Source organism: Rosa rugosa, chromosome 1, assembly GCF_958449725.1.
Source record: "Rosa rugosa chromosome 1, drRosRugo1.1, whole genome shotgun sequence".
In the NCBI taxonomy this organism is placed as follows: Eukaryota; Viridiplantae; Streptophyta; class Magnoliopsida; order Rosales; family Rosaceae; genus Rosa; species Rosa rugosa.
In genome coordinates, this window is record NC_084820.1 from 7,983,664 (window position 1) to 7,996,608 (window position 12,945).

Here is a 12,945-nt window from a genome sequence, read left to right on the forward strand (position 1 = left end):
TGCCACAGAGCAGCGAAAATAGATTCAAGCCGGAACACCACCGTCAGGCCTCCGAGCATAGCCATCTTGGGAACCTAGCCTTAGGAAGCATCATCACCCTTTCGGCAGCAGCCATGAGACAGCAGCGCGACCAAAGGTCAACACTGCTGGCCACCACCGGACGAATCTGAATTGGAAACAGCGAAAGTCGACTAGGTACAGAAAGGGAGAAAAAACCCTATTCGATTACTCTAAGGCCATGTTTGGTTCATGGATTTGAGGCATCAGGAAAGGAAAGTCTTTCCTTTCCTTTGTTTGGTAACCACAAAATTTGGAAGCACTTTCCTGACAGAGAGGAAAGTTGGGGGTAAACTCCTTCCACTCAAACTTCATGGGATTGAGTTTCCCATCCCATTTCCCAGCATTAATTGCAATAATTTTGGACAATAATACCCCAGCCCAAATACGCTATTGCCAATTTTACCCATCAGAATGTCTTTGAATACTGAGCCTCTTTCACGCTCATGCCTTCGCGCCTCAATTTCGCGCCCTCTATTTCGCGCCTCTTTCACCACTTACACACTCACGCATTCCAAAAAGTTATCAGAGGATATGAACCGAATTATCTTCATTCTCTCATCAGTCTCGCACAACAACTTTCATTCAGGTATGTATGATATATAAATCCATTACCTATGTTTTTTTTTGATTGGGTATATGATTTGTTTCTTCGTCTTCTTCAGCTTTCATTCGGCTCGCTCACTCTGCAATCAGCTTTCTCTCTCCCAAGTAATCAAAGGTCAGGCTCCAATTCTCTAATCTTGTTCATAATATGATTGGGTTCTCTTAGTGTACTTTGGTGTGTTTATATTTGTGTACGAACTGAGAATTGTTTGGTTGATGAGGACTAGAAAAGGGTATTTTTGATTCTGTTGTTTGTGTGTTGTGATGGGGTTTGTTAAGTAATGGAGAAGGTAAAGTGAAGTAGTGAACCCAAGTTTGAGGATTGGTTTTCTGGAATACCCAATTGATGGAAATAGAATAGAATAGATTCTTTTCTCTGTTTGATTGTGGGTTTGTTTTGTTTGTGCTTGATTTTGGTTATGTATGATGGATGCTATAAGTTGGAATTATGAATTTTGGGTTATTTCAATTGTTCTGATCCATTGTAATTTTCCCCTAATTTGTTCTGCTTGATTGCAAGCCCTTACAATTTTGATCCTCTAGGGTATTCAAAGGTTGTTCTTGTGCTATATTGCTCATGTTAGTTTTGAATTTGTAGGAGTCTGCAATAGAGACAGAACTGATATGTAATTTAGAAAGTTGAACACTTGAGCAATCAAGCTCAATTGTAAAATCTGCACTGGGATTTTTAAGGTCCAATTATATCCATATATATGTAATTAAGTAGAACAGTTGAGCACATATGCAATCAAAACTCAATTGTAGCATGTGCTTTGGGATTTGTAAGGTCCAAATATGTATATAGTTGGGGAAGTGAAAATTGAAATTAGCTATCACTCAACTGATAATACCCGAACACTAGATAATGGTTTGGATTGAAGGTCTTTCCTATATTTCCCGGATAGATGAGGCTAAACCTAGTTCAATGAACATATATCATTGAGTCCATATATCCCCATTTCTGAGCTTTAATATCACCTTTCTTTAATCTCTTGTTACCACGGAGACCAAAGGGAAACTTTGGTGTCCTTCTTTACTGCTACAAGTCCCCACACTTTCAACTTTCTTTTTATGAGATCTACGAGGTATACTTTCCCCAGTTTGGTGATCATGCCCGCTGTTTGGATATGCATTTCCTCTGTTTATCTCATTGATCTTCTGTTTAACTGCTGGTTTTAACTCCTCTAGCTCAGCAAGAGCATTCAACAATTTCTAGAGCATGAAACTGAAATCAACAATATCTTTCTCTTCCTGGTATATGTCAGCCTACAATTGTAACAAAATCATTAGGAGCTGGAAGTCCATTTTGAAACATAAACCAGGGGAAACGAGATTTATGTTTGAATAAACCAGGGGAAACATAAGAGTGATCTGATATCAGAAACAAACGAGGCCTTACTTTTCATGGTGCATTTGAATAGCCAGATTGTACTGCTTGTTTTTTTTTTCCCCTTAAACAAATCAAATCAAATATACAAATATGAACGTGTAACATGCATAACTGATTATCTGCTTGTTCTTTGCACAAGTGTATTGCATATTAATGTATGTTAGTGTTATTGGTTTGTCTTGCTAAGTTATATGCTATTGGTACTCTAGTTTATACATTTACGTTGTCCATAATTTAATTGTATAAAAAATTTTGGTATGCAGCTATGGCTCGCAGAATCTTGCCAAAGACTAAAAAGATTCTACTAATGTTGGAAAATACTAAGGATTTATTTAATTTTGTCGTTATGATATACGTTATCATGTATATCATTGCTGAACGACATTATCGTAAGTACCGATTGAAATCAAAATCTATCTACGATGCTTTTTCAAGAGTTGGAAACTTTCAACGCACGGTGTATGTGAGTGATGTAAGATGTATAAATGAGCTTCGGATGGATAGGTACACATTTAACAAGTTGTGCTCCATGATACGCACATCTGGTAGACTGCGAGATACAAGAAATGTTTCTGTTGATGAAATGGTAGCTATGTTCTTGAACATACTTGCACACCATAAAAAGAACAGAGTCATACAAGACAAGTTTTTACGTTCAGGGGAAACTATTAGCAGATACTTCAATGCAGTTTTAAAGGCAATATTATGTCTACAAGGACAGTTATTGAAAACACCAGAACCAGTGGCTGAGAACTCAACTGATGAGAGGTGGAAGTTTTTTAAGGTACATAAAAACATGATTTTTCTTATTAACTTGAACTGAAAACAGAAAAAATTCTAAGTGTTTTATTCTTTTAGAATTGCCTTGGAGCATTAGATGGGACATACATTAGAGTACATGTACCAGAAGTTGACAAGCCTAGGTATCGATCTAGGAAGAATGAAATTGCTACAAATGTTTTGGGAGTATGCTCTCAAGATATGCAATTCATTTATGTGTTACCGGGTTGGGAGGGTTCTGCTGCAGATTCGCGAGTCCTTCGTGATGCCATTAGTCGGAGACATGGTTTGAGAGTTCCTCATGGTGAGATGAAGTGAAATTAATTATGTGTTGTCCTTAAGTCCTTGGTTTTCTATTTTCTTTTAACTTTTTGCAGCATCATTAATAATTTAGTGTATTCTATAGGACATTATTATCTTGTTGATGCTGGATATCCAAATGGGGAAGGATTTCTTGCCCCATATAGAGGGCAGCGATATCATTTGAATGATTGGAGAGAAGGACACCAACCTACCTCTGCTGAAGAATATTTTAATATGAAGCACTCATCTGCTAGGAATGTGATAGAGAGGTGTTTTGGGTTACTCAAGTTACGTTGGGCAATTCTAAGAAGCCCTTCATTTTTTTCTGTGAAGACACAATGTCGAATTATTACTGCATGCTGCCTACTTCACAACCTTATAAGAAGAGAAATGGCTGTTGATCCATTAGAAAATCAGTTGCCAAATCAATTTGAAGATGACAATCATGATGAAGATGATATTATCAGTAGTATTGACTCATCTGAACAATGGAATAATTGGAGGAAAGATTTAGCAACAGCTATGTTCAACGAATGGAGAGCAAGTAGGAATTGAAGATGAGAAACTGTCTTTTTCTTTAGAAGATCAGTTGCATGTCCTTTTTCTGTTTCAGTTGGCTTTTTTGTTGTTTTGTTCTAATGTTGTGTTAGTTGTTTTGTATGAAACTTTATGTCAGTGGTTGATTTGAAATCAGAATTATTTTGTACGACTTCGTATTTGCTGGTTAGAAACTTTGGAATGAATTTCAGTTATATTGCTGGTTGGTTCTCAACACATATTTCTTTTATATTGCTGGTTGGCTATTAATGCTTTGGAATGTTATATTCTGGTTGGCTATTAATGCTTTAGAATGTTATATTGCTGGTTGGTTTTCAATGCATATTTCTTTTATATTGCTCGTAAGTTGGAATGAATTTTAGTTAGAAACTTTGATCATTGTCCTTAAATTTATTGCTGATAAATATGTATATGTACTTAGGATGAGTTCAGCAAATTCCACTCGTAGAAGAAAACAACCAGATCAGCCATCACACAACTGGACCCCTCGTGAAGATGTGGCTCCAGTTGAGGCGCTAACAGAGATATGTGTTGGTGGCTATTGGAAGGTTGACAATGGCTTTAGGTCTGGGTACTTGGGTAAACTTGAACAGATTATAGAGCAAAAGCTACCAAACTGTGGGCTTAAGGCAAACCCCCACATTGAGTCTCGTTTGAAGACATTGAAGAAACAAACACTTGCCATCTACGACATGCTTTCTAACTCAAGTGGATTCTCATGGAACCATGAAGAAAAAATGGTGGTGTGTGAAAAACAAGTGTTTGATGATTGGGTTAAAGTAAGTTGTGTTGAAGTTATTTGCAGATTCTTTCTTTGAAATTGGTATCAAATGCAATTGAATTGTTCATGATCAATTAAGCTACTTCTAATATTAATTGCCTAACTTGCTGTGCTATGGAAAGTTTTGTAAAAGAATTGAGGTTTTAATTACCTAACTTACTTTACGTGAACATACTCCCAATTTCTCAACTTATATATGATTATGCATATGAATTATGTCTTTATGTTCCTGGTTTTTACTCAACTGCAGTAGTACAATACATTTACTCTATTTTGGACAGCAAGCATATTTTAGTAGTTATCAAAGCCCAAATTGCATTAACATCTAATTGCATGTGACAGGTTCATAAGGATGCAAAAGGACTGAGAATGAAACCATTCATTCATTATGATAGCTTGATAGAAGCCTTTGGCAGAGACCGTGCAAATGGATTAGGAGCTGAAGGACCAGCTGAAGCAGATGAAGATCTCAACAATGAGAATAACTATGCTGACATTGAAGAAAATGGTTTGGATGAAATCACAGTTCCTTCATCTGTTACCCGTAATTCTGCAAACCCACCTTCAGCTCGAACTAGGAAGCGAGCACGAGATGCTGATTCTCAATGTTTGGGAGACATGGCTAGCACATTACGCTCCTTTGTGGACGTGACCAAGGCACACTTGGAGACAATGCAGGGAGTACTCATGAATGAGCATGTAACATCAGAAAGAAGAGGTAAGCTTGTGGAGGAGCTTATGAAAATTGAAGGCATAAATGACTATGATGTAATAGAAGCTGCTGCTGCAATTATTGGTGATGACTCCAAAATTGACCTCTTGTTCAGTTTGCCAGACAACCTCAAAAGTCAATGGATTCATAAACTTCTTGGCCATTAGAGAGATGGATGCTGGAGATTAATGTTGGCTTGAGTTTTCTTTTGTTTTGATCCTAGGACAGCATGATGACTCAAGTAATGATCTAGATATTTTGAACTTTTATAAAAGACTGATCTATTTTGAACTTCTTATCAATGTAAGGCTATTATCTATTTTGCTGGAGTATCGTTGATCATTGATTATGTTGGTAGGAGGAACAACAACAATGAAATTAAGAAGGCTTGAGCTTCAGCATTTGCAAAAAGATTGTCCAGGTAAGTACTACAGATGTTCATGAGTTCATCTGAGTTTTGTTTACTTTTGTAAGATTTTGAGTTGTATTGTATTTGTTGCTCAGAAGTCAGACCACTATATTGGGGTAGCACCATAGCAGAAAATCATTGTAATGCCGGTACAATGGTGAAAATCATTGCTTGAGTACCCTTGGCTGTGTGATAGGAGCATTTTAATGTGGTATTTTAATAGTTAATTCCTCACATTTTGCTTAGTTAATTCCTTAACGAATCGATTTTTAACTCAATTTCTATTTTCTTAGGTACATTGGAGTAAATGATGGTGAAATGAGCATTAGGTCCACACTTACCTATAAATGGTGGAGAAAAATGGAAATGTACTAAAATGTCAATTTTACACATTTTCCTACTCCGGCTAGGAGAAACCAAGCCAAGCAAGGAAGAAGGAGCGGCCGCCGGACCAAATGAACTTCAAATGAGCTGAAACTTTCCAGATCCATTCTAGACAGCCCAAGGATCATTTCTTATGAAGAGTGCAAGAACTTTTGTTGAGTGGAAGGCCTTCAAACAATCAGCCCAATTTTCTACAGAAGCAAAACTGGAAAACTGGACCTGTAAGAGGTCCAGCAGCATTTTCGGCCCAACCACATGGAATAAAAATCTGAAATTTTACCAGGGTGATCTACACTCATAATGGAACATTTTTTATGAAGAGGTCATAGTGAAATTGGGAATGCTTGTTGGAGAAATAATTGAAGGAATAAAGGGGCAGAAACTGATCTAAAAAACAGCTCAACATCACATGTTCATGTTTCCTACCCACATGAAGAAAGCTAGATGCTTTTCTCTTTTTCCTTGGATATATTTTTCTGCTCCAATAGATCATCATCACTTCCATACTTCTGCACATTCATGCCTTACTTTCATTTCATCATTACTCCATCTTTTCCATATTTTACAAACCACTTTCATTATTTTTCTTCCATTTATCATTTCACTCTTCTTTTTCTTCCCTATATAAACACCTTCTCCTCTCACTCTAACACATTCCTTCATCCATTTCATCTTCTTTGTCTCTCCATTTCCATTCCATTTTTCTCTCCATTCTCTAGTTGCAAAATTCTGCGTTTTCAAGTAAGAAGAAGAAGAAGAAGAAGGAGCCGGGAATATCATATCCTCCATCGTCCACCTTGAAGGCTTGCTTCCAAGATTCAAGATTTCAACGTTTCAAGCACTCCATCTCCATCTCCAACTCACGGTGTAATTCATTCTTTTTCCTTATTTAATTTCGTAGGAATTTGTTTCTAGTTAACAATAACATTAAGGGCAAAGTTTAAGCCCAATTTCTATGTTTGAATAAAAATTGTGATTTCTTTATGTTGATTTTTATGTTGCTTATGTGAGATTGCTTAATTGATTTTGGATTATGGAAAACTTTTATATGTATGTGTTCTTTGATGGCCAACTTAGGATATATGCATGTAATTGGTGCTAGATTTAAGTAGTAAAGGCTTTGGACAAAAGTCGAAATCAATTAAGGAGGATTGCAAATAGATGGACTTTTTCATACTAGGTTGTGCACTTTGGTTGACATCCTTTCTTTGTTCTTCATGCATTGAATGTGTTCTTGATTAGCTAGTTTTCTAGACTATGATTGCATGTTCAATAGGTTTAATTTAGGTGCTTTCACTTAGATTAAATATTCAAGGAAAGTAAAATATGGGAAATCATTTGCTTCGAATGTTTCACATGGTCAACTTATTTCTCATGACATAGATAATCAACTATAGGAATTGTAATTGGATTTCATTCATATGATTGTAGTTTTGATCTTTGTTTCTTGTGTTCCACCCTTGTATATGTGTTTTTACACTTTCTTTATTTCATTTAATTTTAATTCCAATTCTATAATCTCAAAACCCCCCTTTTTATATTAACTTGTATATATTTTTATTCTTTATTTTATTTTTGTACATAATACTTTTTACTTTATTATTTTAATTCTTTATTTATTTTTTGACAATGACAGGTGTACCCTCAATCCCCGGAATAGAACGATCCCTATTTGCTTATACTACTAACGATGTTTTCAGGGTTAAATTATGCGCTTGCTTTGAGCGTATCAATTTTTGGCGCCGTTGCCGGGGATTGAAAAATCACTTGTTTTTGTTTATAATTGTTGTATATAAACTGTTTGATACTTAGTTTAAATTAACTAGGTTGTTTTTTTTTATTGTTGGATACGAGTTTAATTGTGAGTTGTAAATTAAAGAAGGAATAGGTGAAGTCGTGTTTATTAATATTGGCCTAAACCCCTTATTGGTACCTAGTTCAGGTCCCTTAAGGTTGAGGGCGGCCTTTATTAACATTCATTGAACTGTCTAACACACTTAGGACCTTTTACATCCTAGTAAGAATATCCTATGTGAGATGGTGTCTAGGAAGGGGATAACGTTCATGACGGGTTTTTGAATCCAGAAGTGCTTATAAATGGGCTTAGCTCATGCCAAAATGGATTTTTCCTCTCGTGTTCACCCTCCCCTACCTGGCCATTTCAGTAAGGTTGCCCAACGGATGTAGGAGGGACTTTGTGTCTAGACGACTATACTTGGGCCGCACGTCCACTTGATTTACCGCTTGGAATTAGATTTGATATCAATAATGTTTATAACAAAAGAAATACTTGTACATACTCTTTACGTGTAAATTATTTTGTTGTTTCACACTTTATACTTGTAAAAATACTTTTTACGTTTTATACTCACTTGTGTACTTAACTTGTGTCTTATGTACAAAATACTTGTAAATTATACTTGTAGTTTGTAATTCATAGTTACTTGTTTATTTTTTTTGTATTTCTTTGTTAATATTAAGTTACTAACTTTATTTAATGTAGGTACCGTCTGGCTGCAAGACGTAAAATACAAGCGCTGCTTGGGAGGCAACCCAATTCAGAATATAATCAGATTTGCTTTCTCTTCCCCTTTTACTCCTCCATTTTCTTTTTGTTTTAGTAGTTATTTTCGTAAATTCCATCCCTATATGCTTACTTATTTCATTGCATGCTTTTAATTGATTACATTGAGGATAATGCAATATTTAAGTGTGGGGGAAGGGATTTATATTTTTGTCTTTCATTTTGAATCCTATAAATATTTTTGTCTTTCATTTTGTGTCCTATAAATATTTTTGAGTCCTATATTTTTTAATAATAATAAAAATAAAATAAAAATAAAATAAAAATAAAAATAAAAATAAAATAAAATGCATTCATTCAGTCTTATTAAATTCAGCTTTTTACAAAAAAAAAAAATAATAATAATAAAAAAAAAAAAATTTAAAAAAAAAAAAAAAAAAAAAAAAAAAAATGCATTCATTCAGTCTTATTAATTTCAGCTATTTACAAAAAAAAAAAAAAAAATAATAATAATAATAATAATAATAATACTCTATACTAAGCCATGTCTGCATCTCTGTAGGAGTTGAGGCTGAGCTCAAGGGAAATGTGAGAGCCACCGCCATAACCGCTACCTCCCTCGGAAGTAGTCTTCATGATGCCCAAGATGTCCTCACCATGCATGGGGAACAATGGAAGAGTTTCAATCTCCTGGTGATCTCCTCCTCGTTGTTGCAGGGATGTTTGTCCTCCTGTTGTGCCAAAAGAGTTGTACTGGTATTAGTGTTGAAGTGTGAGGAAGAATATGAAACAAAATTTAAATCAAGAAATCCTTCATTACCAGTAGAATCGGTGGAACCAAAGTTGAGATTAATGGATCTACCATCATCAGTAGAACTAGTGGACCCAAAATTGATGTCAATGGATCCACCAGCTGGCCCAAAATTGATGTCGATGGATCCACCAGCACCAGTAGAACCAGTGGACCCAAAATTGAGATCAATGGATCCACCAGTACCAGGAGAACTAGTTCCCATGGGCACTTGAGCAGCCTGATTGCACCTCTTCATCTGCTTCTCTCGAGCCCTGACATTCTGGAACCAAAAATAAATGTTCTTGCCCTCAACATGTCCATACTGGTTCAGCTGGAGACAGATCTCGTGAATATGCTCTGTAGTTGGGCGCTTAACTCCCTTGTCGTAGTAAAGATCCTTGAGGATCCTTATTTGATCTGGAGTAGGAACCCACCTGGCACGGCTTCGCCAGAAATCTGTGTTGGCATTACTCCCGGCTGCTTGGTTGTTTCCTCCATCCTCGATTTGTTGCTGGGTTTGTAGCTCCATCAGTTGCAGAGTTCGTGGTTCCATGGTGATGGGTTGAGGGGATGTGAAGATCGAAGAGTAAAGTTGTCAAGTGTTTGAAGGAGTTGTTGTTAAAGGGATTAAGGATGATGATGGTGTGTTGGAGATCTGAAAGTTCAGAGGAAAGATGGGATTGAATCAATTAGATGGGAGAGAAGATCAGAAGAGAAGGATTGAATCGAAGAAGAAATATTTTGAGTTTTGAAAGAAGAGGAAAAGCTGAAGAGTTGGGAGAGAGGGGCTGGAACTCAGGAGAGATTTTCGTTCCTTTGGAGTGAACAGTTGTGCCCTCAGAATGCACCTATTTATAGAGCGAGGTGAGCAGATCTCCACCGTTGGATGGACGATTCCTGTGATTCATTCTACGCGTTGGATTAAAGTCGCCCTGAAACCCGGAAAAGTTGTTGGCGCGTGGAGAGCGTGTAAGGGGACCGAGGGAATCTCGAGGCGCTGTGGCGGACAGCTGTAGCCGAAAGCAGATTTGACTGTCGTAAATCACGGAAGGGATAAGCCGTGACACAAGTGGGCCGTACTTGGGCCTGTCTCGGATCAAGGCATCACTGTAGCTGTGGGTGGAGGCCTGATGGGCCGAGTTTCTGAAACAGTTTTGGATGAGTTGGGCCGGATTTCTGTAACAGTTTTGGATACGTTGGGCCGAGTTTCTGAAACAGTCTTGGATGTTTTGTGCCGAATTGTTGAAACAGTTGAAACAGTTGGTTTAAATAAAAGGATTGGTATGGATAATAACGTGAGCAGCCGTGCTCGAGTGGTTGAGTGTAAAGTTCGTGTACAAGAGGTCTGAGGTTCGAACCTTGCCTCTCGTTTATTTTTATTATGTTCGTTTATGACATAATAAGTATAAAATTTGTACACATTATATTAAGCACAGCTTGTGCTCCAGTGGTTGGGGACAAAGGTTTCGTGTAGCAGGTTAAGGTTTCGAACCTTGCCTCCCCCGTTTTTTTTTTATTTATGTCACTCCATCAGAACCCTCCTCCGAAGGCTGAAACCAGCAAGAAGGCTGCCACTCGCCCGCATACCGCTCCTCCAAAGGAGTAAATGGAGGTACAAGTCTAGGCTGAAAGACTTTAAACATTAAGCGCTGCATGGGAGGCAACCCATTTCAACCGTAGCTGTGGAGGAGCCATCAACGCAGATTTGCTCTCTTAAACTCTATCTCCTCTATTACTATTTTCTGATTGTATCTTTGTTATTTGCGTTTTTAGTTTTTGTTTTTAGGTTTTCTTGAGTTAATCATTCCATTCACATGATAATTGTTCATTGCATGCTCTAACTTGTTTAACATTGAGGACAATGTATGATTTAAGTGTGGGGGGAAGGATTAATGCTTGTAGTTAGTTTTTGTCATAAAAAGAAAACAAAACAAAAAAATCGAAAAATGTCAGAAATATAAAAAATTTCGTTGCTTTTGTTTTTGTTTTGAGTCTTAGGATGCCTTTCAACTGTCTGGGATGATTCTATATCTCTGAAATCATGACTAAAAGAGGATCACAACATTGAGATGATTTTAAACATGGTATTCTTTGGTTAATTGAGATATATGAAAAATGTGTGCCTTGTAGTGGATATGGATTGCATGACCTTGGTACAGAATATGAGCATGTTAAGATGAGTTGTGATTCATAAAGCCATGTGAGATAATTGAACCATGTCCCTTTTTCTTGGAGTGAAATGAAAAATATATTCTTAATTTCTTGGCGATGTTTTGATGATCTCATTATTCTTTCATCTTGATTGACTGCTTGCCATAGATTAAGTTTAATGGACTAGAGAATGCTAGAATTCGCTCTTGTGCTTGTTGAGACGTGATATCAATACATGGCCCTGATTCTGGAAGGGATAGAGGTTCTCTAGGAATTACCACCATTGCCAAATAAACTTGTGTCCCCATTTGTGCCCGTCGTGGGACCCCCCTAGATAAGCCCCTTTGAGCCTACATTAAGCCTTTTCGTTCATCACCCTTAAAATCCTTAACCATGAAGCTTAGTATAGTTACAACCCTACCCTTTGTTCTAAGGACTTAGTGGAGCTATCTTTTGAGACATACTACATGGGTTTGGTGCTAAGGATGAAGATTGAGAAGAGGTGAAAGTTCAAGTGTGGGGATAGACTTGTCCATAAAGAAATAGATATGTTGAAGCCGTGAAAAATGAAAAGAAAAGAGAAAAATTGTGTACGGCTAAAAAAGAAAAAGAAAGAAAAAAAATATATGTTTATGGACTTTCATCCCCCATACTTAGTGATTTTGGAGTTTGCTTTGAATTGAAGGCCCACTACAGAAAAATTTGGCCTTTGTCCATTTCACTAGAGTTCAAGGGAAGTTTATATTGAAGATTGGGCCCAACATGAAGACATTTGGCCCTCTTATATTACCTCTATGGAGAAGTGACGTTTTTGCAATGCCTTGGTGAAATATTTCGAGATCTCTACATTCATATGAGCTCTACTAGGTTTTTAGGACACTTTGATAATCCTTACCTTTCATTTCTTTAAACCTTGAGCCTTAGCCCCATTACAACCTTTGAGAGGACCTTCTTGATCCTTAAGATGGGACAGCCTTTGATGTGGAGATGAGTTACAAGAGTTGAACCTATGGCTTGGGTCCATTCGTGCAAGTAGTTGATATCCTTCATGAGATCTTTTGAAAAAAATTATATTCACAAAGTGCTTTTCGTTTCTTATATATGTGAGCTATTTGACTGCCTTAAAATATGTTCTCTCACATATAAATGAGTGATTATAAGCTTTTAAGCATTGCCTTGATCTGAGAGAAGAAAAAGTGGATATACCTTGTGAGGATATGAATCATACTTGTCTGAAGCATGCTAAGCTAAACCCCAATCACCATTATTACAACCAAGTCCTACTTGTGTATGTGTGGATCATATGTTTTAATTAACTCTCGAATGCTTAACATTGATTCTTGGTTGAGTGCTAATCTTGGTGTTGTGAAAGTAAGAGATTTCTGAGACAATATGTTAAAGGGCAATAGAGGTCTTTGTGATGTCAACATCTTGGTCTTTGTCTTTGAATTTACTCTTTTATGTGTGACGTTTTTTTTTTTTTTTTTTTTTTTTTTT

General features: G+C 36.8%; 2 protein-coding genes across 2 annotated transcripts; both read left to right on the forward strand.

Annotated features, from left to right (window-relative positions):
- The first annotated feature begins 2,414 nt into the window (after window positions 1-2,414).
- Window positions 2,415-3,691, forward strand: LOC133736922 (protein ALP1-like). Its single transcript, XM_062164569.1, has 3 exons — window positions 2,415-2,837; window positions 2,912-3,137; window positions 3,240-3,691. Exons 1-3 carry the CDS (start codon window positions 2,415-2,417, stop codon window positions 3,689-3,691), a joined length of 1,101 nt encoding a protein of 366 aa, XP_062020553.1.
- Window positions 3,692-4,116: 425 nt separating this feature from the next.
- On the forward strand, window positions 4,117-5,491 carry LOC133737011 (uncharacterized). The gene is made up of 2 exons (XM_062164670.1): window positions 4,117-4,473; window positions 4,818-5,491. Exons 1-2 carry the CDS (start codon window positions 4,117-4,119, stop codon window positions 5,352-5,354), a joined length of 894 nt encoding a protein of 297 aa, XP_062020654.1. The 3' UTR covers window positions 5,355-5,491.
- The last annotated feature ends 7,454 nt before the right edge of the window (window positions 5,492-12,945 follow it).

What these genes read in the sequence shown, in the direction of transcription:
- LOC133737011 (XM_062164670.1), top strand. Translation starts at nt 4,117, where the DNA reads ATGAGTTCAGCAAATTCCACTCGTAGAAGAAAACAACCAGATCAGCCA. An exon ending in TGTTTGATGATTGGGTTAAA is followed by an intron (nt 4,474 to 4,817) that starts GTAAGTTGTGTT and finishes TGCATGTGACAG; the next exon opens with GTTCATAAGGATGCAAAAGG.
- LOC133736922 (XM_062164569.1), top strand. Translation starts at nt 2,415, where the DNA reads ATGTATATCATTGCTGAACGACATTATCGTAAGTACCGATTGAAATCA. An exon ending in AGAGGTGGAAGTTTTTTAAG is followed by an intron (nt 2,838 to 2,911) that starts GTACATAAAAAC and finishes TTATTCTTTTAG; the next exon opens with AATTGCCTTGGAGCATTAGA. An exon ending in TGGTTTGAGAGTTCCTCATG is followed by an intron (nt 3,138 to 3,239) that starts GTGAGATGAAGT and finishes TGTATTCTATAG; the next exon opens with GACATTATTATCTTGTTGAT.